Source organism: Balaenoptera acutorostrata, chromosome 2, assembly GCF_949987535.1.
Source record: "Balaenoptera acutorostrata chromosome 2, mBalAcu1.1, whole genome shotgun sequence".
Lineage (NCBI taxonomy): Eukaryota > Metazoa > Chordata > Mammalia > Artiodactyla > Balaenopteridae > Balaenoptera > Balaenoptera acutorostrata.
Genome location: NC_080065.1, coordinates 4980818 through 5005761, shown reverse-complemented (window position 1 = coordinate 5005761; position 24944 = coordinate 4980818). Strand labels below are relative to the sequence as shown.

Here is a 24944-nt window from a genome sequence, read left to right as displayed (position 1 = left end):
GCCCTGGCTTTCGGGCCCGTTTGCAAACCCCGGGCCGCGTCCCAGCTCGGGGTTCCTGGACAGGAGCGTCAGGGACCCCTGGGCCTCGCGCGGGTTCGCCTACGACTTTGTTTTCCAGACACACGTGGCCGCATCAGAAGAGAGTTTGAGAACCTCGGAAATCCAAAGTGTCCACAGAACCGTGAGCGGGCTCAACCCCGCTTGGAAGGCATTTACGTTTCAGTTTGACTTAAATTTTGTACAATTTATAGCGACGTATTTCGGTTTTCCAAAAAATAAAAGAAAAACAAAGGAAAACGCACAACCGAACTCTCGTGCTCTTTCTCCTGGTTCTTGCTGTCACTCGCTCCGCAGTCCCGCCAGGAAGTGCGGGCACAGGAAGAGAACTCGATTAGGAACACACTGGAAATGTGCCTTATACACTGAAACGACTTACATTTCACACGTGACTTTATTCGGGGGAACCACGTAAAATGTGTCTCTTTAATCTTAACTGACCCCCCTCCAAATTTACACGCTCCACAATGGCACCTATTTTCCCACCAAACTCTTACAAACTCCCCGGAAGACAGGGCAGAAAGCGGAACGAGAGAAAGGTCGAGTGAGGCTCAGGTTTTATTGAAATGCTCCAGTGTTATTGTCCTTCTTCCCCGAATCAAACCGACGTGGGAGGAGGCAGGTCCGGGACTCCCGCCGCCCGTCGGTGGCCGGGGACAGCGCCGGGGCCACCGCGGCGGGGACGAGGCGGCAGCCGCGGGCCACAGCGCCCCCTCGCCGCCCGCGCGCACGACTTCGGGCCGCGTCGCCGCTCAGCCTGCCCGGCTCCCGGGAGCCCCAGGACGGAGGTGGAGGGCGCCACGGTCTGCGCCGCCGCCGCTTTCCGGGAAGGGCCCGGAGCCCAAGCCCGCGAGCATTTCTGCCGTTTCCCAGAGCTTGGCCTCCAGGAAACCACAGCTTCTTGAAACGTGCATGTCCACGCCGACTTGTTCCAAAGGCATCGGCCACTGTTGGGACAAGAAACAGAAATGTGACACTGCTAACCATCACCACCCCCGCTTTTTTTTTTTTTTTTTTTGAATGCATACCTGGGGCAAAGGGGCGAGGGGATCCACCGTAAACCTGAACGCTCACTGCCCAGGTTCCGTGTGAGCGCGCTTTCCCGGCACTTACCCGGTTGGCCCTGCGTGCCGGCCCTTCTCTTTAAATCCAGCTCGGAGGGCAACTGAAAGCCACAGAAGCCAAGTGTACGTCCGGACGCAGACGCTCCACAGGCCTGAACGCCCTCCACGCCCGTGAGCGAAGCATCTAGGTCCCTGCTCTCGGAGAGTGGCGGCCCGGGACGCAGCCGAGCGCTCCCCGCGGTGACCCGAGACGCAGTTCCAGCGAATCCAGGCCACCGTCGCAGGCGGCCGTGCTCCCAGCCACCGCGTCGAGCCTCGACACATGCAGCCTGTTCTTTCGATTGAGTTTTTAAAAAGAAGACCCAGCCAACTTTAATCTACGAAAAGGGAAAGTGATTTTAAAAAATCAGAGAGCTTTAAAGCGAAACGGAGTTTATATATCCCAATAACAATGCAGAGCGTTAAGTTTTAATGTCTCTGCGTAGGCATTTTAATTTGCTACAGTCACTACTAATAAAAACGGCATGTAGGGCGATTCGACTGTTTAATAGTGCAAGGTAGACGGGTTTTATTAGTAGCAGGCAGCAGTACGGAAAATTCAGATTTCAGTGGCGGAGTGTAATTGCTGGGGGATAAATACACTCGGAGAAGAGGCTGTCTTCAGAATCAGCAGCGCCGAGCTAGAGGCAGACGGAAGAACCCGGCAGCCCTTTCTGGAGATGCACCCTGGGCGAGTCGAGACCCTCCAAAGCCACGTGCACATGTCTGGTTATACACTTAATTGATGTCAAAATCGAGTGTATCGGAGCTTATGCTTCTGCTCCAAACCGGGGATGTTTTTGTAATAATTCGCTGTTTTCTTTTCTGCCCCTGGCAGAGATCAGGCCCAGGAGAGAGATCGGGGGAGGGGGAGGGAGGGCGAGGGGGGGCAGGCCCAAATGCTAATGAGACAACAGCAGGAACTGGTCTTTAGAAATGGAAATACTCAAGCCAGTCTTCCTTGGAGATAAAAATTAGACCTGATTTTTTCACTTAAACTATGTAATTGGAAGCGAACCGAAGGCCTGTAACCTGATCTGTTGCTGTTTATGTTGGTCATCCAACGTGTGTCTGTCTCATTTATGGCCTCTTCCCGGCCGAATTCCCTCCCAGGAAGACCACAAATGCCGTGGGTCCTGTCAAAGGCATGCTCCACAGGGCTGCTGGGGCCTCTGGCTCTCTCTCCTTCTCTTTCCTTTTTAACGCTAGGATAATTGATTTAAAATATCTGCCCTGAACTGAATTAGGACGTCCTGCTTGGGGTCACAGCATTGTTGAAACTCCCCTGCTGGGTCCTCACAGTGGCCCAGAGTGTGTGGGAAGTAGTGGGGGAGGGGCGGGGCGGAGGAGGGTGTGTTGGGGGGGAGGTGGCCAGTGAAGTGCGGCGGGAGCGGGCTGGGGTTTGTAGGCAGCGTGGGGGGACAGGTGGGGGCGAGTGGTTTGGGGGCTCGGGGGAGAGGCGGCTCGTTAAAGGGCCTGGACCGCACCTACCGGGAGCCACCCACCCGCAGGCCAAGGACGGTGGGTTCTGCTCAAGCCCGGCACTGCCGTTTACAACTGGTCCCCTGGACCTAGGGAAAGACAGACGCACCCTGACTGCCTCGAAGGTGCCGCAGGCGACCAGGCCGCAGACTGGGGCCTCATGGTCCCCGCGCTGCAGCCGCAGCCAGCAGAGCGGCCGCAGGACGCGCGCGCGGCGCCCGCGCGACCGCGACCCGAAAGCGATAAATCTGGTCACTCTGAGAGCTGCCCAACCAACAGGGGGCTGCGGGAAGGGGGGGGGGTCTGCGGGCCGGAGCTCCCAGCTACCGCGTTCTCCCCCTACAGGTCACCCACCCGAGACGGCCGCCGAAGAAGTGACACCTGTTGTGTGGGCCACCCCGCCGTATCCGCACACACCCGACCCCCCGTGGACCTCCTGAACGCCACCGGTGACCTCCCCACCCCCCGGCCCCCCCAGCCCAGTCGCCAGACGCCCGCTTCCGCTGGCCCGGCCCCTGGAGAAGGTATGGGGAGAAGGGTGTTTTCGAGGGACTGGGGGTCCCAGGGCCCTTTGCTAAGCATCTCGCCGCTGGGCCCTGCGAAGCACCTCCCGAGTCGCCTGTTACCTGAGCTACCTGTGCTGCCGACTGCGCCGCCCTTGCCACCAGCCTGTCGTTTTCTCGTCCCTTCCCGAGTGACAGCGAGGCTTCACGTCGCGCCAGAGGCGGTCTGTCCGGTGACAACCATTCCCCCGAGTGTTTTACAACACAAATCCGAAAGAGAAGTCAACTTATTAAAACAAAATAAAATAAAACCCTTTGGGGGGGGCTGCGTCTTCCCGGACGAAGCACTGGAGGCGTGGGCTAAAACGCTTCCTAGAGCAGAAAGTCCTAACACCCCGGGACCGGCTTGCCACTACGGATTTCGGGGCAGAAAGCTCACCTCAGGGCCCTCCTGGCAGTTCGCAACGAAAGTGCCCCGGATCCGGGTCCCGCGGGGACACGCCGGGCGGCGCGGGGCTGGAGACCAGACGCGAGGCCACGCGGGGAGCTTCGCACCGTGCGGCAGGCAGGGTGGACGCAGGAAGGTGGAAGTGAGAGCCACGCACGGCACCCCCAGGAGGACCCGGGCCTCGGGTGCCACACTCCCGCCCCATCACCCGCGGCTCTCGGCCCTGGCACTAGGGTCCTGCGCTCAGTCACCCGGGCGGAGAGGGGGCACGGGCCGTTCGTCCCCCCAAGTGGCAGCCCGTCGGCCTCTGCCGGGTTCTCGCGGGCCAAGCTGGGGGCGGGGCAAGGGAAGGGGGCCAGCGCGGCGGGGTCTGGGGGGCTGGCAGCGGAAGGTGGGAGGGCGGGTGCCGGGAGTCCGCGCGAGTGGGAGGGGGTGCGCACTGCTCGGCCCCGCCAGGCTGCGGGGCCGCGAGCCGCGGGCTGGGTCTGCGCGAGAGTCGACTGCGCCACAAAAGCCTGCGCGTCGCCACCGCCTCCTCCTCCCTCCCTCCCTCCTCCTCCTCCTCCTCCTCCTCCTCCTCCTCTTCCTCCTCCTCCTCCTCCCTCCCGCCGCCCGCTCCTCCGCCCCCCTCCCCGGCCCGTCTCCGCCCCTCCCCCGGCCGCGGCCTGGCGGCTGGAGCGGGCGAAGCGGGCGGGGCAGGGGAGGGGGCGGGCGCCCGAATATGCAGATGAGCTCGTGACGGACAGCTCCGCGTTCCAATGTCCCTCGGAAACTCGAGCGCTCCTTCCTCAACTCCTCACTCCCGAGTCCAGACTCCCCCAAACCCCGACCGCCGGCCTGGCGCGCGGCTGCGCCCACCGGCTCCGCGCTGCCGCCGCCGCCGCCGCCGCCGCCGCCCAGCCGCTCCCCCGGCCCACGCGCCGCCCGGGCTAGTGCGCAGGCCGGCCTGCCTCGGCCGGCGGTCCCCGCGCCCGCCTCCGCCGCGCCGCGCCCCGGCCGGGCGTGGATGGAGGGCGCCGCGCGCCCTGCCCGCTGCTCGGCGTGACGCGGGCCCGGCGCCCCGCGCCCACCATGTCCTACCCGCAGGGCTACCTGTACCAGGCGCCCGGCTCGCTGGCGCTATACTCGTGCCCGGCGTACGGCGCGTCGGCACTGGCGGCGCCGCGCAGCGAGGAGCTGGCGCGCTCGGCGTCGGGCTCGGCGTTCAGCCCTTACCCGGGCTCTGCGGCCTTCACCGCGCAGGCGGCCACGGGCTTCGGCAGCCCGCTGCAGTACTCGGCCGACGCAGCCGCCGCCGCCGCCGGCTTCCCATCCTACATGGTAACCGCGCGCGGGCGGGCGGGCGAGCGGGACGCGGGACGCGGGACGCCGGGCGCGGAGACACTGATCGCGGCGCTGGCGGAGCGGGGCCGGGGATCCGCGAGCTGGGCGGCGGGGAACGTGCCGTGGGAGGTGTCTCCGCAGTCGCCGACTGAGGTCGCCGTGCTGCTGGCGGGACGAGAGTCCAGGGCAAGAGGCAGGGCGGTCGGCCGGCGACGTCCTGAGCGCGGGCCGAGCCTCGCGCTCCACGCCCTTTCCCTCGGCTGCAGGAGTCATTTTCCCCAAGAGCCTGTGAAGTGCGACTCCGCTGGGGTCGGGATGGGATCTGTCCTGGGTGGTCCTTCTTTCAGGCGCCGAAGCTCGGCCAGGAGTCCGGAGCGGGCCGGGGCTCGCTTCTTTCGGCGCGGGGCGCTAGGGTCGGCGCCACTGGGGCCTCCGGGGCGATTACCGAGTGTTTAGCATCTACTTGTAGGGGCTTGGGGGTCACCGGGCTGGGGAAGGGAGGGAGCATCGGCAGAGGCTCTGGGGCCCGGCCCGGCCGCCAAGATCTCAGCCTTAATCTGTCCCACAGGCCATGCTTCGGAAAAACGTGTCGGCCGGCGTTTGGCCAGCTAAGTGCCGCCTCGGTCCCCTGCGCACCGAGAGCAGCTCCTGCTTCCCCGACCCGGGGTCGGCCCGCGCTCCTCGGGGTCTGCAGCTGGGCCCGGCCGGGTGTGGCAAAGCGCGTTTTAGATGGTGGAGGCCGTAACCGGGGCTGGTGGCCACCTCCCGCCCTCGGCGGAATTCCAGGGCAGCGATGGAGTAGCTGGGGCCTCGGCGAAGGCTGTAAAAGTCTCGAATTTAAACGTTAAAGGCTGAATTAACATGCTAATTACCACGTATTTGAAGAATTCGAAACGGTGACTGGCTTCTGAGTTGCAAATTGGATTTGCTGAGCTTTAGGATGGTGAATAGCGGAGCGGGGGCTCTGGGGTAGTTTTTTAACCATATAAGGGCGGGGGAGGAGGAGTAGGGGAGGCAACCGCACTTAACATCCAGAGAAATTTAGATATCAAGAAATTACCTGTGGGCCTGCATGTGCGTTCGTATTTGTGTACGTCTGTACTGGCGGCCCAGGGGCATTTGGGGGAAGATGCGTCATTTTAGGAAAGTGAAATAGTTGGAAATTTTGAGAATAAAACCATATCGCTTTTCTTGATCAACAGCTGGCCTTAAATTACCCGCTGCGTCCTTTTGCTCTGTTGCTGCGGGAAGCGCAGCTCTAGCGCCGGAGGCATCGTGGGAAAGGCGGCCACGGGCGGGTGGAGGGGTGGCCTTGGCGCTGACGCCCGGCAGGTCCCCAAGGGACCCGCTCACCAGGCTCTTGTCGGTTGCAGGGTGCGCCCTACGACGCACACACGACCGGGATGACGGGCGCCATCAGCTACCACCCTTACGGGAGCGCGGCCTACCCGTACCAGCTCAATGACCCGGCCTACCGCAAGAACGCCACGCGGGATGCCACGGCCACGCTCAAGGCCTGGCTCAACGAGCACCGCAAGAACCCTTACCCCACCAAGGGCGAGAAGATCATGCTGGCCATCATCACCAAGATGACCCTCACGCAGGTCTCCACCTGGTTCGCCAACGCGCGCCGGCGGCTCAAGAAGGAGAACAAGATGACGTGGGCCCCCAGGAACAAAAGCGAGGACGAAGACGAGGACGAGGGCGACTCGGCAAGGAGCAAGGAGGAGAGTCCGGACAAGGCGCAGGAGGGCACCGAGACTTCGGCGGAGGACGAAGGTGAGAGGGGCCGAGGCGGCCGCAGGGTCGCAGGAGCTTTCTTCCCAGGCAGGGCGTCAAGCTGAGGTCAGGGAGGATGAGGTCCGGGGTTGGGGTGGGGGGGGGGCGGGTGCTGCCCGCCCGACGCTCCAGGTTCGGGCTTGGAGTCTCGCCCGCCTGGCAGCTCCGGGACCGAGAAACTCCTCGGTGAGCGCGTCCTGGGAGGTCACGCTCTCTCGAGGACGCGGCTCGGGTTGGGTCGAAGTGAGGGAGCAGGTGGGGCAGAGAGCCCCCGGGTGCCACAGACCGTGCCCGCGCCCCTGCAGGGATCAGCCTGCACGTCGACTCGCTCACGGATCACTCGTGCTCCGCCGAGTCGGACGGAGAGAAGCTGCCGTGCCGGGCCGGGGACCCCCTGTGCGAGTCGGGCTCGGAGTGCAAGGAGAAGTACGACGACCTAGAGGACGACGAGGACGACGACGAGGAGGGCGAGCGGGACCTGGCGCCGCCCAAGCCCGTGACCTCGTCGCCGCTCACCGGCGTGGAGGCGCCGCTGCTGAGCCCCCCATCCGAGGCCGCGCCCCGCGGGGGCGGCGGCGGCGGCGGCGGCAAGACGCCCCTGGGCAGCCGGACGTCGCCGGGCGCGCCGCCGCCCGCCAGCAAGCCCAAGCTGTGGTCTCTGGCCGAGATCGCCACGTCGGACCTCAAGCAGCCGAGCCTGGGCCCGGGTTGCGCGCCGCCGGGGCTGCCAGCGGCCGCCGCGCCCGCCTCGTCCGGGGCGCCGCCGGGCGGCTCGCCCTACCCCGCGTCGCCGCTGCTCGGCCGCCACCTCTACTACACGTCGCCTTTCTACGGCAACTACACAAACTACGGGAACTTGAACGCGGCGCTGCAGGGCCAGGGGCTCCTGCGGTACAACTCGGCGGCCGCGGCCCCCGGAGAGGCGCTGCACGCGGCGCCCAAGGCTGCCAGCGACGCGGGCAAGGCGGGCGCGCACCCGCTGGAGCCCCACTACCGGCCCCCCGGCGGCGGCTACGAGCCCAAGAAAGGTAGGCGGCCTGCGGCCCGCGGGGCCCTGGGGGAGGGGGCGCCGGCGGGTCCCCGGTTGGTGAGCACCCTCGAGGAGCCGGGGAAGGGGCCGGGGGACCTGTAGGTCTGTCCAGGGAAGCTTTGTCGCTTACACGAGAACAGGAAAAAGACAGGACGTCTTTGGACGGTGGTTCTTGGACTACAAGTTAGCAGTGAAGGGGTGGTGAGGGCAGAAAGGGGGCGGAGGGCCAGGCGATCCTGCCTCGCAACGGGACTTGCCCCCTTATAACTGACTTTTCATTTGATTTATCATTATTACCGTTATTAGTATTCTCGTGACTGTTTTCATTTGGGCAAACACAAATTGCCACAAGATGCAGCTGCCAGCTTTCCCCCTGCTGACTGAGCCTAAGCTTCTGTATTTTCTGTCCCTTTATAGAGTCTCAGCTGAATCTCCTCTTCTGCCTTTGGCTGGAAGGAAACAAAACGTTCTAGTTCTTGCCAGAGGCCTTAGTTTTTAAATCTTCAAAATAGAAAATGAGAACCTATTTTCTTTCTCTCCTTTTCTTTATATCGTCTATGTTGCTCATAATTCAGGCTTGAGCTGATAAGACCTGTAAAAGGAGTCGAGGGGGAGAGAAAATGAGGACGCGGAAACGTGACCGAAGTCTGTCTCAGGCAGTGGTGGTGGAGACAGCGGGCTCCCCCAAACTGCTCGCTGGGCGCAGGGGGCAAGGGCATGGCGAGCGTGGGTGTGCGGGCTGGTGGCTGTGCTGCTGTCTGGGAGACTGATGGCTCTGGGGGTGGGTTCTGACTAACTGCCCCCTCCCCTGACAGATGCCAGTGAGGGCTGCACCGTGGTTGGTGGAGGCCTCCAGCCCTACCTATAGAAGGGCCGCACACAGCAATGCAAGTAAGTGGGCTCCCTGGGGTTCCCCCCTACCCCTTGGGGAGCCTCCCCAAACCAGTTGCCCTGTAAACTTGCTTAATGTGTATTTCTTGCTTTTTGTCAGGGGGTTTGAGGACAGAGCACTGCAATCTTCCCCGGTTTTTTTTGTTTTGTTTTGTTTTGTTTTTCCCTTTAAGTGGGAGAGGATCCATTCTCTTTTAGAGAGTCCCTCTTTTTCTGCTCAAGTTCTGCTTTACAGAATCACTCCTTTAACTGGAATGTATTTATTGCACTACTGCTGTTGTTTTCTCTTTGGAAAAAATAGATTCTTAAAATCTGGGTATTTGTATGCAACTTGGAACTTTTTTTGTTTTTTAACTATGCTAGACCCTTAATAGACACTTGCTTTGATGAGCGAGTGCTCCTGAAACTTGGGGTATCAAACCCCTTTATAGATGATCTTTGCAGAGTCAGACTGTAGAGACATAGAAGGACTAGTCTAGTCTTTTATCAGGCTTGTCCCTATGTCCAGATGGACTAGATAGGGCCGTGCAGTTCGCCTGGCTGACAGCAGTAACTCACAAAATACCTACTTTACAAGTAGGCACAATTGCTAATCACAGATCTTGAAGATGGGAAAGATGCAAAACCATTTCAGATGGAGTCTTTTTTAGAATATGATGATGTTGGCATGGGACTGAAGACTTTGGGATGATTTGGTTTTTTCCTTGGTCCACAGGTAGGTGTCACAATTGCTTTGGAAAAAAAAGTCAGCAGGCCATTCTCTCTTCCCAAGTTCATAAATATACAGATATATAAAACAAAAAATGATCTCTAAATCTGGACCACATCTTGTGCCACTGTAAAAGAGAAGGATCCACAGGGCACTGCCAACCCACAGACTCTATTGGAACAGACTTTTGTTGGACATATGTGAATTTGTTGGCATAGTATAGCTTCCCCAATGTATGTGTGACTTTTGAAAACAATCTTTTTTCTCAGGATATCTTGAATTGATCACTTCATTGCCACGGTATATATTCTATAGGTGTGATAGGATTTACTGTAAAGTTTATTTGTAAAAGATGTACACAGTAGAAATAAAACGTGATTATAGAACTTGAGTACTTAAGAAGTGGAAACAAATTTGATATTTATTTTTATAATGATATAAAGCTTCTAGTAATTTATGCAAGTTGTATTGCAATGGAATCTAAACCTTTTGTAAATAAATTCTGCCTGGTTTTTATTTGAACATTGCTGGTTATATAATCTTTGTTGGTTGTTTAACAAGAATTCTTTACTAATTTATATCTTAAATTGTAAATAAAAACAAACTAGTCTACAACAATGTGGTGTCTGGGGCTCATTTGTCCTGGAAGAGTGATTTGGGTAGGGAGTCCTGGTGATAGTAGCCCCTCTGCCCAGGTGATCTGACCTCAGACTTTTTAATGAAAATGTGTAAAATAATCTCTCCCTTCTCCTGCTCCTACAAAAAGGCAGATGGAAGAGAAGTACACAGTAGGGAGATATGTATGGTTTTAGGTTATTTATATACACATGCATTGCAAGAAAATTCAGATTTTGTGTTCTGAATATGAAAACGGCTTGTTAGTGTACATTTTAAAAGCATGGCAAGATAAAATGATCTGATATGCCTATGCATTAGGATCCATTTTATATTTATTTCTGGTATAGGCTTATTGAACCTTCTCAGTAACTAGAGAATTGTGATAACATGGGTAATAGTTACACCCTCACCATAAATTATTGAGGGAAATAATTGTTTATTATAACCTTGAATTATCCAGATTGGAACAGATTATTCAGATTTATTGGATGACTTCTTAACTCTCGTTTTCATATAACTCACATTAAACACACGGTGAAAATCTGGGAGGAGAGATTTATTTTCCTTGCAGTGACTCTTACTCTTACCCTGGGGGGAAAGAAAAGTTTAAAGAACCTTAGCCTATTGCCTCGTTATTGTGTTACTATCTAATTATAGGACAAGCCTAGAATTTGTAGTCAGGGAACATATTCCCTTTGATTAGTATCATAAAAGCAGCAAAACTGTCACTTTAATTTTCAGCAAAATTATATGGATATCCATATAATATAATTTCAGAAAAGAAATGAACAATCATTTATTTCCTCTCCAAAGATAAATTGAGTGAATATAACTTACAGTTATAAAACAAGAATAATAGCTTCTTAGATTGCCCTTTAATCAATCATACACTTATTTTTCAAGAGGTTCATCTATTTTATTCCATGATTAATAATGTTGCAGCCTGAGAGCATTATTGGATCCCAGCGGGGGTCGTCCCGGATGCTTTTAGCTGCTTTGGAATGGTCAGTTGGGGTTCATTATGGGCTGATATTGAACAATTTATAAAATCTTGTCTAAACATCTGCCAGCTCCGATAGGCCGATGTGTCTGAGGATGGGAAATTGCTGGACCAGTTGATATTGACAAACGGATCTCTCTCCAGTGGCTTTTTGTGCCTTAGAAATTAGTGGCCTCTTGCTGGGGTCTTGTTAGAAAGGGTATTTGAAAGTAATCTTAGATACTTGAGGCAAATCCAGGGGGCTGTGAACTGGTCACAGAGCCATGCCTATGGGGAGGAACGGTGGGGTCTGACTGCCAACAGAGACGCAGGCCAAGGTTTCGGTTTTCTATTAGTTCTCAGGCATTTTGTTGGCTTTGAGTAGATAAGCATTTGGAGGTTAGCAGAAAGCGAATCTCTGGGGTACACAACTATTTTTTTCTCCTTCCTGCCTCTCCTAGTAAGAGACCTTGACATGTTTGGATCTGAGCTATCTCTTGGCAACAGGGAAGATTTTTCACGTGGGCAGCCTGGTTACTCTGTGGCAGCACGTCTGGAAGAAAACAAATTCGAGTCTGTGGACATAAAAGTGAGGCGGGAGCTCCTTTGCCTGTTTTTGTCTTAGATGAAACCTTTGTAGAATTACTGTGAAGATAATGATTTTCCCTCCAGATAGCATTTGACATTGCCATACGAAGGCGTTAAGTAGTTTTGCTTTTACTAATATTAGCTATATTTCCTAAGTCAGCAGGGAATACAATGCACATGGCAGCAATATCTGCTATATGCAATATTATAATTTGAATATTTGAAGACTTCAGTGAAAAGTATGAAAGTTAGCAATATTTAACAAATTAAGCACTGAAAGACCATGCCCCCAGTGAGGATACACAGCGAGGGCACTCCATCTCTTAAAGAAGTGTGGAGTGGAGAAGTAGGAAACCCAGGCAAAAATTGATCTCCCTTGCACATGTTCAGAAATTGAAGCCTGGATAAAAGCTGTCTCCCTTTGGAACTGAAGATTGTTTTACCTGGACATGTGATCCCTTCCACACACACACACACACACACACACACACACACACACACACACACACACACACACACACACACACACACACACACACACACACACACACACACACACACACCAGCCCTCGCTCAGGGACAACGCATACCTTTCAATGGGTGAAAACTCAAAGCAGCGCAGGAGATTAGCCCAGGCTAACGAATCTTCTTTGATGTTTATAAGTCCAACAAATTATCAAAGATTTCCATAACTTACCCACCCTGCCTCCTGACCTGAATTTCTTTCTGGAAAACTTGATTTTGAAATGTGCTCTAAGCACATAAAAGCTGCAGGTGTTTAGCGGGATCTTTTTAAGGAAATGCAGAGTGAGTTATGGTTTCTCCACGCAGATCCTTAGGGAAGATGAGGGAGAAACAGAGACAGAGATAGAGACACAGACACAGAGACAGAGAGACCCTTCTTAGGGAAGGAAGTTGCTGCGTCTGATTTTTATCTTTTGCTTTAAAATCTAGCTAATCAAACATTACGTCCTGGCCCACGAAGACTTTAGCAGATGTTAGCGGAGGCGAGGGAGGCGCGCAGTGGCGAGCACGCGGGGCCTTGGGGACGCGGGCCTGGCCCGGCCTCCCGCCCCTCGGCTGGGATGCAGCCCGCGATCCGGCCGGCTGGCCTCTACCCCGCGCGGCCCCGGGTGCTTTAGAGCAGATTTATCGGAATTCGCGCTTTAATCTCAGGTGGGCCCCGGGGTCGGGCGCTGCCGAGAGCAAGGGTAGCACTTGCCCGGCGGCCGCAGGCTCCGCTCCCGTCAAATGTCAACATTTGTTCCCAATAAAAGAGTTATTGTTTCTGCAAAGCTGCCGGGCAACTGCCTTTGAAACTTGAAAAGAACTTCATCCACCTTTGTCTGCGGCGAGGCCGCGGGGGCGGCGGAGAGGAAGGGGCCGGGCGCCCGGGCCGCGGCTCCGCGCACCCCGCATCCCTCGCTGCCGCCGCCCCCGCCGCCGCCGCAGCCAACGAGCAGGTCCAGGAAGCGGGGAAGCGGCCGGGTGCCCGTGAGGCTGTCCTCCGCGCGTGTTTATCCGGCATCTTTGGACCTGGCCCGTGCGCACCGCTGCGGAAAGCGCGGACGGAGCAGCCGCCCTCCACTGGCCGCGTGCGTTTTAGGGTCATTTAAAATCGCACTGAAATATTATCAAAGAGGCTAAGAGTCAAGTCGACCCTTTTGTTTCTTAACGTGACGGAATAAATGTGCCCTAAACTTTCTCTGCTCGAGTCGCAGTAAAGAGACAATCAGTTTGCAAAAATCATTACAAAGCCATTTATCTTTTCAGTCGGAGGCATCCCTTTTCAGATGTAAACAATACGCTGGATTATTAGAAAGTTCCTCCAAGTAACAGTCTACACTGATTATCCACCATATACTTTTTCTTTAGTTTCCCAGTGCATTGAAAATCCCAAGGAAAACATTCATTTTAACCCCAAACTAAGGATATAAATAGACCCATTAAATATGTGTTTTTACACTGCCTTTTACAAAAATAACATTTTAAACATTAAAAAAAATGTGTTAACCCAAGAGACAATCTTGGGAACAATACACAACAGTCTGTGATATGTGGATATTATGATTAACATCATTTGAATTTCTACAAATCGCAAAGGGGACATATCCCTTTGATGTATTTGCAAACCTTTATGTAAGTGACAAATCCCTGCAGATATTTTAAAGGCTTATTATAAGGAGAAGTAATCTATGACAATATAATTTTCCAGTTGCTGGAAATTACTTTCTATTGGCCATGATGAAACCACACGCCAGCCCTTCCCTTTGCTTGGGCTAGAATGTTAGGAAACCGGTGTTTGATGCTATGCACTTGGATGCCAGGCATTGGTAGGCGAGGGAGACACCACTTCTACCCCCAGTTTGGGGAGCAAATACCCCCATTTTCATGCTCTCCTCTGCTTTTTCACCTGCATCTCCTGCAAACAGAGGGATATAGTCTCAGCTGGCACCTACACCCTCCACCCTCCAGGCAGAGAAAATAGGCTTGTATTCCCTCTACTGAGGGCAGAGTGTTCTTGCTCTTTCTAAGAAAGATAACAATTGAAGCTGTTAGGAAGGAGGACTCTACTGGTAATATAATGCAAATGGGATGAGTCAGGAAATCTGCCGTCTGTTCTTTTGCAACCCCAGGTAAAAGGAAAGAGGAAGAATGATTTTTGTTTGTTTGTTTAAGTGTGGCTCCAAGATAATAAGGAAGTATCTTTTAAAAAGGTGTCCCGGTGTTACTTGGTTCTAGATGAAACTGAAAACAAATTAAATGTAAGAAGCAGCTGTGAGGTTTGGGGCTGCCTCCAAAGGGGAACTGAGTGGATCTTCATAGGCAATGCCCAGAGGGGAGAAACAAAATAACACTACACAAGCACTCACGTTTTTTTAGGGGGGGGCGGGGGGAATTGACAATTGATTGTGTGTAAGTCCTGATCAATTATTCACCATTAGTGTCAACAACCGGGTTATAATTACCTTTGGTTATTTTAAAGAATATATATATATATTTTCATTTCTCTGATTGGGTAATTAGTTAATGTCCTTGAGTAACCATTTTAAGAGATGATCAGACCAGGCCCCTTCTGTTGGCGACCTTTAGGGAAAACACACATTCATGCTCTCCTTGTCAGAAATTCCCTCCCAGCCTCCATTATACTAACGGGCACCTTTATGTCCCCCCTCTGCCATAAATAATGATTCGGGAGAAAAAGGGGAACATGACAGACAAATAGAGTGCAGCTGGAATTAGTAAGGCTGACCAGAGTTAGTGGGGCTGGGACTCGCAGCCGCAGGTCTAAGCAAGGCCGGTAAAGGTACCAGCATTTCCAGCCTTACCCCTCCAAGATCAAGAGAAAGCGCAGAGCGAACATTTTAACCCCTCACATTTTCTAACAGGGGAAGGTGGGCTGGGGGAGGACCCCTGTTTTCAGACCCTGCTCCTACCAGCACAGTGGGACCACCCTGGCCTAGGGATGGGAAGGGTACCGGGCGTTCGTCCTGAGCAGGTGCGGGTCCCGCGTGACCCGGGGGCATCACGAGCCCTGAAAAGTTGGGAGGTGAGTTAGCAGGTCAGGTGGGGACAAGTAGGTGGCCCAGGAAGACAGGGGAGGCCGATCGGTGCCCCGACGTGCTGGGTGGGGAGAGGCAGTGTCAGCCCAGGAGCCCGCTCCGCAGCGCGCGGAGGGGGGGGCGGTGGGCGCCGGCGGCCCCGGGTGAGGTGCGTGACCTGGAGGCGCCCCGCTCCCGGCCGCGCTCTCCACAGGGACCCCCGGGGGCCCGAAGTTCATTAAGGGCCTTTAACCCAGGGTCGGTTCTGAGCCCACGTTTGGCCCCTGCACAACTACTACAATCATTTCTTCAAGGAACTGTCTTTCCTCCACGGTCTCCAGCCCCCTGGGCTGTCAGGGCAGAGGACATCTTTCAGCTGACACCCCTAGACCCATTTCTGTTCTACCAGCCTCCAGGGCTGCGCCGCCACGTGTGCGCTCAGTGGTCACATCGAGGCCCCCAAAGGCAGCGGCCGGGACCGAGGCGGGCTAGCAGAGCAGCAGCAGGTCCAGGGACCGCGGAGAGCGCGGGAGGGACCGCAGGGCCCGGCTGGGAGCCCTCGCCCGGGGCACTGGGAAGTGCGGGGGGCGCGGGGGCCGCTGAGGAGAGGGCAGAGCCCCCGCCCAGATCTCGCTCCGGGAGGCCCGGGTCCAGTGGCCTGCTGATGTCCTCCCGCCACTTCCAGGCCCCGTCCCCTCGAGGGAGACGGTCTGGCCCTTCGCAGCCTCCTTAGGGAAGGCCGCAGCCAGGCGCCCGGGGCCCGTCCACCAGCCCGCAGGGACGCGCGACGCCTGCCAGCTCCCAGCGGAGGCCCCCTCCCGGGCTCCTCCGACGACTCCCGCCCCCGGCTGCACTCCGCTAGCCCCCATCCTGGCCCTACGCCTGCTCCCTCCCCTCGACAAGTCTCCCCTCCTCCTGCCGGCCCCTCTCGCGGGCCCCCTGTCCTCCAGCCCTGCTCCGGACACCCTCGCGGGCGGCTCTGGGTGCCGCACCCCTGCCCCTCGGGAGCGCGGGCGTGCGCGGGGAAGGGGCGACGAGTCCACACCCCAGCTGCCGCAAATCGAAAGCACTGCCTCCAAGTTTAGGATGAGGGAGGGTCGGCTGGGCGCCCTCCCCACGCCCAGGAGGGAGGAGCCGCCGCCAGCCTTGCTGTCCGCCCCCTTCCCTCGGTTCTTTTGCGGGTCTTTACGGCACGCACAAGGCAACTGCGCGGTGCTGGGAGCAGAGCTCGAGGTGATATTCGCTCGGCAGCTGAGAGCACTTGCCCGGCACCGGTGGCCGCCTTTGTGGCGCGCGCCCGGAAGGTCCCGCCGGGCAGTGACCGGGGCGGGGACCCCGCGCGCCCCCAGCCGCCTTCCCAGGACCCGCGCGGAGGAGCCTGACTGCACAGCTCGCCTGGCGGGGCCGCCCCTCTGGGACGACCTGGATAAACCTAGCCAGGGGCCGGAGGGCGCTCGACTGAGCCGCTGGCGTCTGGGTGCGGCTCCCCGCAGGCCAGTGGCCTGAGACATCTCTTCTCCTTTTCAGGGAATTTACCAGGAGAAGTCAGGGTTTTATAGGCCCGATCAAGCAAGTTTAGTTACCTCGACACACTCTCCCTTCCCCCCACTCCCGCCCCGAACTTCTCTTTAAGAACAAGCTGGAGGGCTGCCTGGAGGTGGTGACAAGCCTACGTGGACGCAGCGGAGTTCACGGCCTGGATGGGGGCGCCCGCGAGCGGCCAGGTCGCCTGGGTTTCGTCCAGCTACAGCTCCTGAGGACAAGCTCTAGAGTCAAAGGCGGTGGGGGGGGGGGCGTCCTGGAACCCAGCCTCACTGCCAACACTTCATTTCTGGGACTCCTGGCTGCCAGACCACACTGTGGCCCTCGTTCTCGGGTGGCCACTGGCGACTTTGACTTGGACGCTCAGAGCTGGTAGTGCCGGGGCGGGACCATGGGAGCAGCGCCCCCATCCTCCCACCGGTGGGGAGTGCGTCCCCGAGAGCAGGACCTGCAGGAGGCCCCAGCGGCCGCGGGGGAGGCTCTGGGGTGGGGCTGGGGCAGTGAAGTTTGGGTCCGGGGAGGCGGTGTGCTTTGTAACCTTTGGGAGTCGGGCCCTGTTGTTGATCTGGGTAAGTTGTGCCCCCGACCCGACCTCGGCCCCGTCCCTCCCGCCATCCGACTCCCGGGGGTAACTCGACCCTGGAGGTCCGTACAGCCGAGATGGGGAGATGGTGGACCGGAGCGGAGATGGTGGACGGGAGCCTGGACCAGCCCGCCAAGGCCTGGAGGCGGAAAGGGGGTGGGGCGGGAGGCAGGAGGCGGGGCCTTGGGGACCCCTGGGCCCAAGTGCGGGGCAGATCGGGCGCCAGGACGCTAGTTTATTTAAATAGGAGGCCCAGGCCAGTTCCAGGTTTATTCTTTCTGGCTCTCAAGCAGTGGAAAAACAATCCGTTTAAAATGATTAGTGATACTCAGCCCCTCAAATAATAGTGAGTTAGGTGGTAATGGGCCCAGATGTAAACAGGAGTTACTGAAAGGGCCCGCTTCCTCCGGGAGGGCCTGTCTGCGGTGGGTGGGATGAGCCCAAGCCCTGATGGGAAACACAGTTGGTTTAACCTCTCCGTGGGGCTGGACCTCTTACGAAGCAGGCGCTGAGTCAAGGCTGTGCTTTGAAAGAAGATAAAGCCGTCTTGCCAGGAGTCAGCACACAAATGAGTTATAATGTAAACTTTTCGACTGACGTTAGATCTTTAAGTAGAAGCAAATGATGTGCTCAGGTGCTCGAAGCCCCTCCTCTCCCTGCCTTCCCCCTGCAAGCTCGGCAGAGTGCGCAGCGAGAGGCTTCGCTGCCGGTGGGCTGTGGGCTGCAGGAGTGCGGCGGGCTGTCCCAGGCTGGGTGCACTCCTGGCCTCTTACCTCGAGGTAAGGAGAAGCCGCTGAGAGCACATCTGTGGGAAAGGGACCAGTCGTGTTCCTAACTCACCGCGGTGTTAGGAGGCCCAGGAGGCACTTATTTTCTGGTAGGGGCTTATGCACAGGAGTACTGGCAGCCTCAGGCTGGGTGCTTAGAGGCAGGTGCTGACGACTGTGATGGGGTCCTCGCCTGGAGGGTGTCCCGCATGAGAGGATGGGGTGCAAGCTCTGAGCAGGGCGGGCAGGCGCCTGCTTAGCAGGGCCCCAGTGCTGGCTCTGGACAGCGGTCCTGCAGGAGGCGTAGTGCCTGCACTCTGCTGGGCAGAGAACCCCGACAAGGCAATGGAGGCCGGTGACCTCCACAACCTAGGCAGGGGAGGGAGTAGCACTCAGCGATTCTGCCGTGGCCCTTTGTGTGCCCCAAGTGGCTCTCCTCCCAAAGCCCAGCTCCTCCTGCCCTGGAGGCTCTGCCAGGGTACTCCCTGCTGGGCTAGGCTGGCCCTGGAATCACTATCCACCTGCCCCGGTCGGTCCACTCACAGACCTCATCCCAGCCCGAGGCCCAGTGACGGCCATGCAGGGGTCAGGCCAAGAGGATAAATGAGTCCCCTTCAGTGTTTGAATCCTGAACATTTGTAAATCAGGCTTATAAACTGTTCCATGCAATATGTTTTAGCTTTTCTACCTGGGAAAATACACCTTCAACTGACAACAGTCACAAAATATGTGCAAAGCATAACTTGCACAGGAGTCATCACCATATCAAAGAGGATTGAATTTAACGATTACTGTGCACGTCTGAGTGTTTCATTCTGAGGGGTGGCAAAGCTTGGATTAGTAATAAAGACTGTGTAATTCATAAATTATATATTTATTCATTTTTTTCCTTGTCTTCTTTGCAGCAGGATCACTCCTTCCCTTGTAGTAATCAAGATTTTCATATAATTTGTGTTCCACTGACAATAATGATTCAAAAATTAAAAAGTAATTGTATTCAAAGTGTACATTTAAGTATATTTTCAACAGAAACTGTAGAGTAAACCACATGCAAAAAGTAAGAATAAACTTAACTGGATGTTCTTTATTCTTATTTGCTAAGTCTGGCAAGCCTATTACTGATGAGATACATTAAAAATATTTGTCTAGTGAGATTTTTTCGTACATGGCTTGGAGGAGAGGTGTATGGAAGGGAGAAATTGAGGCAGAATTGACAGAACTGAATTTAGTGACTGTGAGTGGATAGAATTAGAGGTGTAAGGTGGCTCGGGTTCAAGCCAGACTCCCATCACCCTGTGGTAGAAAGCAGGCAGACCTTGTCTTTATACACAGAGACCTCAACAGTCCTTCCCACCAAAGGTTGGCCCTCCAAACCCTCCATCTCGCCTTTCTCTCGTGAAAACCCGTTCCCAAATCACATGCTCCTCTCATAAGTAAATGCTGCTTTTTTAAAACGGTCACTTTACCTTGGCATGGATTTGTTGACAGTCACCCACATTCAGGGCTTTTATGTTCCACATTAAGTGACTTCATGCATTAATCCAATGGACCTTAAGCCAGGATGGCACTGGAGTCATCTGGAGAGAGATTGGGGGTCCGTTGGTCTGGCAGGGCCATGGGTGCAGGACTGAGGTGAGAAAACAAGAAAAAAGAAAATGCCTGCAGTGGAAATTCAGGCAGCATTCGAGTGGTGGAGCCCTGTGAGACAGAGCTGGGGCCTCTGTAACATGGGTGTATTTCCTTCAGGGCAGATTGGGGATGTGATGATCCCACAGGCTCTTGAAAGTGTCAGACGTTTCCAGAGGCCACTGACGTCCTGCAAACAGCTGTGCAGAGACAGTGGCTTAGCATGGCCACCACAGGGTGATCAGAAAGCCCTTTGGTTTCCATCAGAGGCAGGGAAGTGTCTGCATTATAGGTAGTGATACCCAGGGTAGGAAGAGGCTTTAGCCCTGCGGGCACACAGATCACCCTTCACCACACTCAGCAGAAAGGAAGGATGCTGGTGTTCAAACTTGGGCCCTGACCCCTTTTGTGCAGACAGTTTGATTTACAAGTCTGTGTGTTCCAGCTTCAGCCAGCTCTGAGATCCAGGAACACGATAGGTAGGGAGCCTTCCTAGGTTTGCCTTGTTGTGAACTCAACACAGTGAATATTTGTCGACTCAAGTGTTTACAGATAGAAAAGGTAAGGAACAATATGATAGAATCAAAGTGATAGGTTTGGTCGTGAGGCTTTTCCTGAGGTCTGGAATCTTGGGACGTGTAGTCACCTGCGTAAGCTGCTTTCAAATTGGTTCATGTTGGAATCCTGGGCTCTTGGTAGTGGACTTGGGTTTCTTTAAAGTACTTACTTTTCAGTTCAACAAGAATTAAAAGCAGGAGAAGCAGGATGAGTTTTGAATAATTTCTTGTTGGATTTCATTGTGTGGTTGATTCACAGTCCCACCAGTGAATCCAAGTGTGTTATCAATGAGCCCCTTAGAATCCACCGTAAACCTCTAGGGGATGTGGGTTTCTTAGGAGCTTCCTATTGGCATCTGAGAATTTCAGTCACTGTGCAACCATCGAAGTATGTATTTGGAACACAGTGATCTTTGGTCTTCAGTCCATGGTCTTCGTCCACCAGCACAGAGCAGAGTAATCCTACGCCCAGAGCCCGGGCCTGTCCATTTCTCGTTCATGGTGGCTACTTTGCATGTCTGTGGAAAGACATCGGGGTTTGTTCAAAGAGACCGTGACTTTCAAGTAGTAATTTATGCTCTAAGCAGAGAGAACTTATTGAGAAGGAAGAACGAGAGATGCACTAAGCCACAGACTCAAATGAAATTGAACATTGTCCTTTCAACAGGTTTTTTAAGTCTTTACTGAATTTGTTACAATATTGCTTCTGTTTAATCTTTGTTGTGTTTTTGGCTGCGAGGCATATGGGATCTTAGCTACCCAACCAGGGATTGAACCAGCACCTCCTGCATTAGAAGACGAAGTCTTAACCACTGGACCACCAGGGAAGTCCCAAAACTGTTCTGATGGGAAGACACGTGATAGTGGAAAAGTGATGCCTGAGGTCTGCCTCCTCTGTCCCCTTCTGCTGCCTCTCCATCCTTGTCTTTGGCCTTCCCTGTGACCCTCACCTCTCTGTCTGCCCCCTGCAACATCCAAGCACTGGAATCCTGCTTCGGAGGCCTCCTTGCACCAAGCTGTTCTACACTGACCTCCAAAATATCGCAGACCTAACAGTCTCTTGGTGGAGGGGCTGAGGGGGGACCCAGCTGCGTGCAGAATCAGACCCGAAACTCTCACCCCCCAGCAGAACCCAGACCACCAGCTTCCTGCATAATCCTCCTCATTTCCTTGCCTGCTCTTGTTTGAAAGCACATCTTTGTGCTGGGAAGTTGCGCATACTGCTAGCTGCAGGGGAAGGCTGTGTAGACAGTCAGGTGAGGGAGGCAGTGCAGAAAGTTGGGTGCAGGCGGCAGTGTGAACAGTCCGGTGCAGGAAGTAGTGTAGACAGTTGGGTGCAAGAGGCAGTGAGGACAGGTCCTGGAGGCCAGGACCACAAAGCCGTGGTCTCCGCCAGCACCCTGTGTTCTCTCTCCTCTCTGACCTCTGACCTTGTCTGGACCCTCTCCACGCGGTGCTGCCTCAACTGCTCTTTAGCGCAATTTGTTAGATGCAGACGATTAGCATCTATTTTAAACATGTGTCCTGTGAAACACTTGTGAAATGATCCTGGAGTCTTGAAATGCCACGTGCAGGTGAAGTGTCTGCAAGGTGAGAAGCCGAAGAGGGAGCAGCTGGGGTTCCGTTCCCGTCCAGCCGCCTGCTGGCGGCTCCTTGCGGGTGATGACAGGCCATCTCCTGCACGCCTCCAGCTTTCTTCATGCAGGAAGTGAGCAAAAACATGTCTTCTCACCTGAGACATCTTCTAGTAAAATTCTCTGGGGTACGTGCTGGATCCCTGTTAGGTAAAAATTCAAAGGGGGCTTACGTGGATAAAACAAGTTCGTTTACTACATTACTGAAGTTATGGGCTTTTAACTGCCATGGAAGAAGCAATGGCTTTTTAGCAATTACATCAGTTAATTTGGCAACTCTGCTTATAAATACTCTGCTTGTATATGTTATAGCCAAAAACTTAAAACTACAGGGAACACAGTGTGTGTGTGTGTGTGTGTGTGTGTGTGTGCGTGCACGAGCACACGTGTGTGTGGGTGTACACGCGTGTGTGTGGGTGTGAGTGCACATGCGCGTGCGGGTGTGCACATGTGTGGGGGTGTGCGCGCGTGCGTGTGTGTGCACGTGCGTGTGTGTGCCTGCGTGTGGGTGTCGGTGTGCGTGTGGGGGGGTGTGCGCACGCGTGTGGGGGTGTATGCATGTGTGTGTGTGTGCGCGTGCATGCGTGTGTGTGTGTGCGTGTGCATGTGTGTGCTTGCGTCTGTCCACACAGGCACCGGATTGAGGGGCGGGGAAGCTTTCCCTGACGCACGGCTTTACTTCCGGGACCTTTTTCCACCTCACAAGCCTCAGCACACACACATGTTGATCGGGTGGGCAACTCAATGATGAAAAAGAGACTTTTATTAATGTTAACTGCTATTAATTTTAATGAGTGGCCTTGAAAGAAAAGTTAAATAGGTAAGTGCATTTGAAAACTTTCCTCTCAACCCAGTAGTTTAGTTATTTAATCAGTGGCTACTAATTTGCATCATAACTCAGACAACGTTGGGCTGGGAAAGGAATAGATCAGAGGTGTGTTTACTCTTTGGCTTCTGAGGAAATTTTGTTTTGGGGTGATGGTGGTGGCGGCACGGTTATCCCACATGGAACGTGTGGAGGGAGGCATCATTGTGTCGTGCTTCAGCTGACTTAGCCCTGGGCTTCTGGAATGGAGCAGGTGTAGTGGGGGGAGTCTCAGAGGACAGAGGTTGGACGGACTGAGAGCTGCCAGTGACCGGGAGAGTTTTCATTCAGCCACTGCTAGGCACAGCCATTCCATCCTTACGTGTCAGTTTCTGTGACCCAAAATAGACCCACTCATTAAAACACACGTACCTTTTATGGCTAATGTCTAAACCTCAGTTCACTCCAGTGATCTGGGTGAAGTTAAGAAGTTGGAAGGTTCAGTAGTTTGGAAGAGAAACTGGGGAATCTCATGGAACTTGCATGGGGCGGGGGTCTTTTGGCTGGAGATGCTTTACAAGCAGAGCTGGAGTTGACCCACATCCTTGTGGATTAGCTGTATCTCCTTCACCTGGCAGACCACGTCCAGTATCTCATTTAAACGACATCCCTCAGCCCTCTCTGAGTTGATGCTACTTTCTTCACGTGGTACACAGGGGGCACCGGCAGTTCTGAACATTTTGTTTGAGGACACGCAGTTAATAAGTAAAGGAAGTAGCTGCCGGTGTTTAGTTAGCGCTTACTCTGTGCACTTGCTGTGGGTTATCTCACCTAATCTTCCCTACAACACTACAAAAGAGTCATGATTGTCGTCTTGGCTTCACAGGTGAGACACCTGAGATCTGTGAGTTGCCCAGATTAACCCGGGGCGAGGGCTGTGCTGTGGATTCCACCGTGGGCCAGGCGCCAACCCCACACTCCTCGAGTGGTCCAGCCGAGACCTGCTTTTCCAGACTATTTCCCCTCCCTGCAACGCAGGCCCTCAGCGCTGTCCCCGGCCTCCCCTGCTGCGGGCCTTTGAGCAAACGAAGGTCATGGATGAAGTGAGGACAATGGGCTGGGGCCAACCAAGGGTGGCGGGGGTGATGCATCCTCGTGTCTCAGCTTTGCCAGAGGGAGTGGCCCAATAAATGCCCACTGGACCTGTAGACAGGCGCAAACACAGCAACATGAAATCCTGCGTGCAGCCTGCAATTTCCTCTGCAGATGGGGAATGGCGGAAAGTCCTTCTTGGTTTCAGTAGCACAGCTGCCAGCATCATTTTCTCCTTAAATTTTTCTATAGCAAGTTCACAAAAGAGGGCTTCAGGATTTGCAGAAACAAACAGACACACTGTAGCATCCAAACCACTGCCCTGCAAAAAGGCAGGGATGATGGTGGTCTCAGCCCTCAAACCTCGGGGGCTCACCTGGGGGGGGGACCACCCTCTGCCATCCTCCAGGGGTGCTCACCTGCTCTCTGCCCGGGCTCAGCGAATGAGGACTAAGAGGGCCTCTGGCCTTTTATCTTCTGGAACTGGAAACTAAAATTTTAGCCCTTGGTTTCTTTCCTGAGACCTTACAGTTTTTTGATATGGTATACCTTTCTCTGTGTCTCTGTCTGTGTCTGTCTCTCTCTCTCTGTTTCTGTCTGTCTGTCTGTCTTTCTACACACACCACACATACACACACACTCACCCATGGAGTTTAAATTTCCAAGAATAAATCAAAATGTGAAAGAGAGATGAAGTCTAGAGCCGTGGCTTATGCAAACATTGCTTGAATTTACTCTCTTCTAAAGAGTAAACTGTTAGCTTCCAGTTGACCCGAGTTCCACAGGACGACCCCCAGTCTCCCTCAACTTACATAGGCAGGCCCCATCTCTTGCCCTTTCCAGTAAATTCCTTTCCTTTTTTTTTTTTTTTTCATGGCGTGTTCTTGACATAAACAGTAGTTGAAATTGCTCAAACCTTAGGAATCAGGCACAATATCTTTGCCTTTTGGTTTCACACACACACAAACACACACCTTGTTAAGTTCCCAGGGCAGACCGTGATTCTCCCCTAATTGCACACTGAAGCTGGGCCCCTCAGATTCCTGCCTCACCTGCACAAATTTGGAGCAGGAGGTATGTCTACCTTACATCATGTGGAGTAACAGCCCTTAAGCAAGATGTAGCAAGTTGACCGAGTATTTCAGGAATATTTGGGGACTGTCACTCATCACCCGTCAGCAACTCAGCACCGTTTGTCTTGCACCAGCTGCCTGGGGAAAGACAGGCCCGAGTGGAGTTCACTCTTTCCTTGCGTTACTCTGTCTCTTTCAGATACATCAGGAGCT

The 24944-nt window shown here is 54.6% G+C and overlaps 2 protein-coding genes across 6 annotated transcripts in view; one reads left to right on the top strand and one right to left on the bottom strand.

The window, feature by feature from the left end:
- Positions 1-597: 597 nt before the first annotated feature.
- LOC130707068 (uncharacterized) lies at positions 598-4666 on the bottom strand. The gene is made up of 5 exons (XM_057539756.1): positions 4540-4666; positions 3585-4050; positions 3269-3371; positions 1171-1498; positions 598-1004 (listed from the first exon to the last, which is right to left on the bottom strand). Exons 1-5 carry the CDS (start codon positions 4664-4666, stop codon positions 616-618), a joined length of 1413 nt encoding a protein of 470 aa, XP_057395739.1. The 3' UTR covers positions 598-615.
- IRX2 (iroquois homeobox 2) overlaps positions 3124-24944 on the top strand; it is a 36298-nt gene continuing 14477 nt past the window's right edge. The window contains exons 1-5 of one of the 5 annotated variants that reach the window (XM_057540865.1): positions 3124-3166; positions 6290-6695; positions 7001-7723; positions 8541-8616; positions 9332-9867. In XM_057540865.1, the coding sequence (XP_057396848.1) occupies positions 6320-6695; positions 7001-7723; positions 8541-8593 (1152 nt within the window). In that variant the 5' untranslated portion in view covers positions 3124-3166; positions 6290-6319 and the 3' untranslated portion in view covers positions 8594-8616; positions 9332-9867. Of the gene's footprint in view, positions 3167-4614; positions 4914-5833; positions 5860-6289; positions 6696-7000; positions 7724-8540; positions 8617-8716; positions 9868-24944 lie in introns of those variants that run through there. The other 4 variants (XM_057540861.1, XM_057540862.1, XM_057540864.1 and 1 more) reach the window with 4 other exon arrangements.

Coding starts and splice junctions, on each gene's coding strand:
- LOC130707068 (XM_057539756.1), bottom strand. CDS start 4,666: ATGGTGGGCGCGGGGCGCCGGGCCCGCGTCACGCCGAGCAGCGGGCAG. Junction 4,051..4,539: donor GGGACCGCCGGCCGAGGCAG/GCCGGCCTGCGC, acceptor GCGGCCCCGCAG/CCTGGCGGGGCCGAGCAGTG. Junction 1,499..3,268: donor CGGCAGCACAGGTAGCTCAG/GTAACAGGCGAC, acceptor CCCTTTTCGTAG/ATTAAAGTTGGCTGGGTCTT.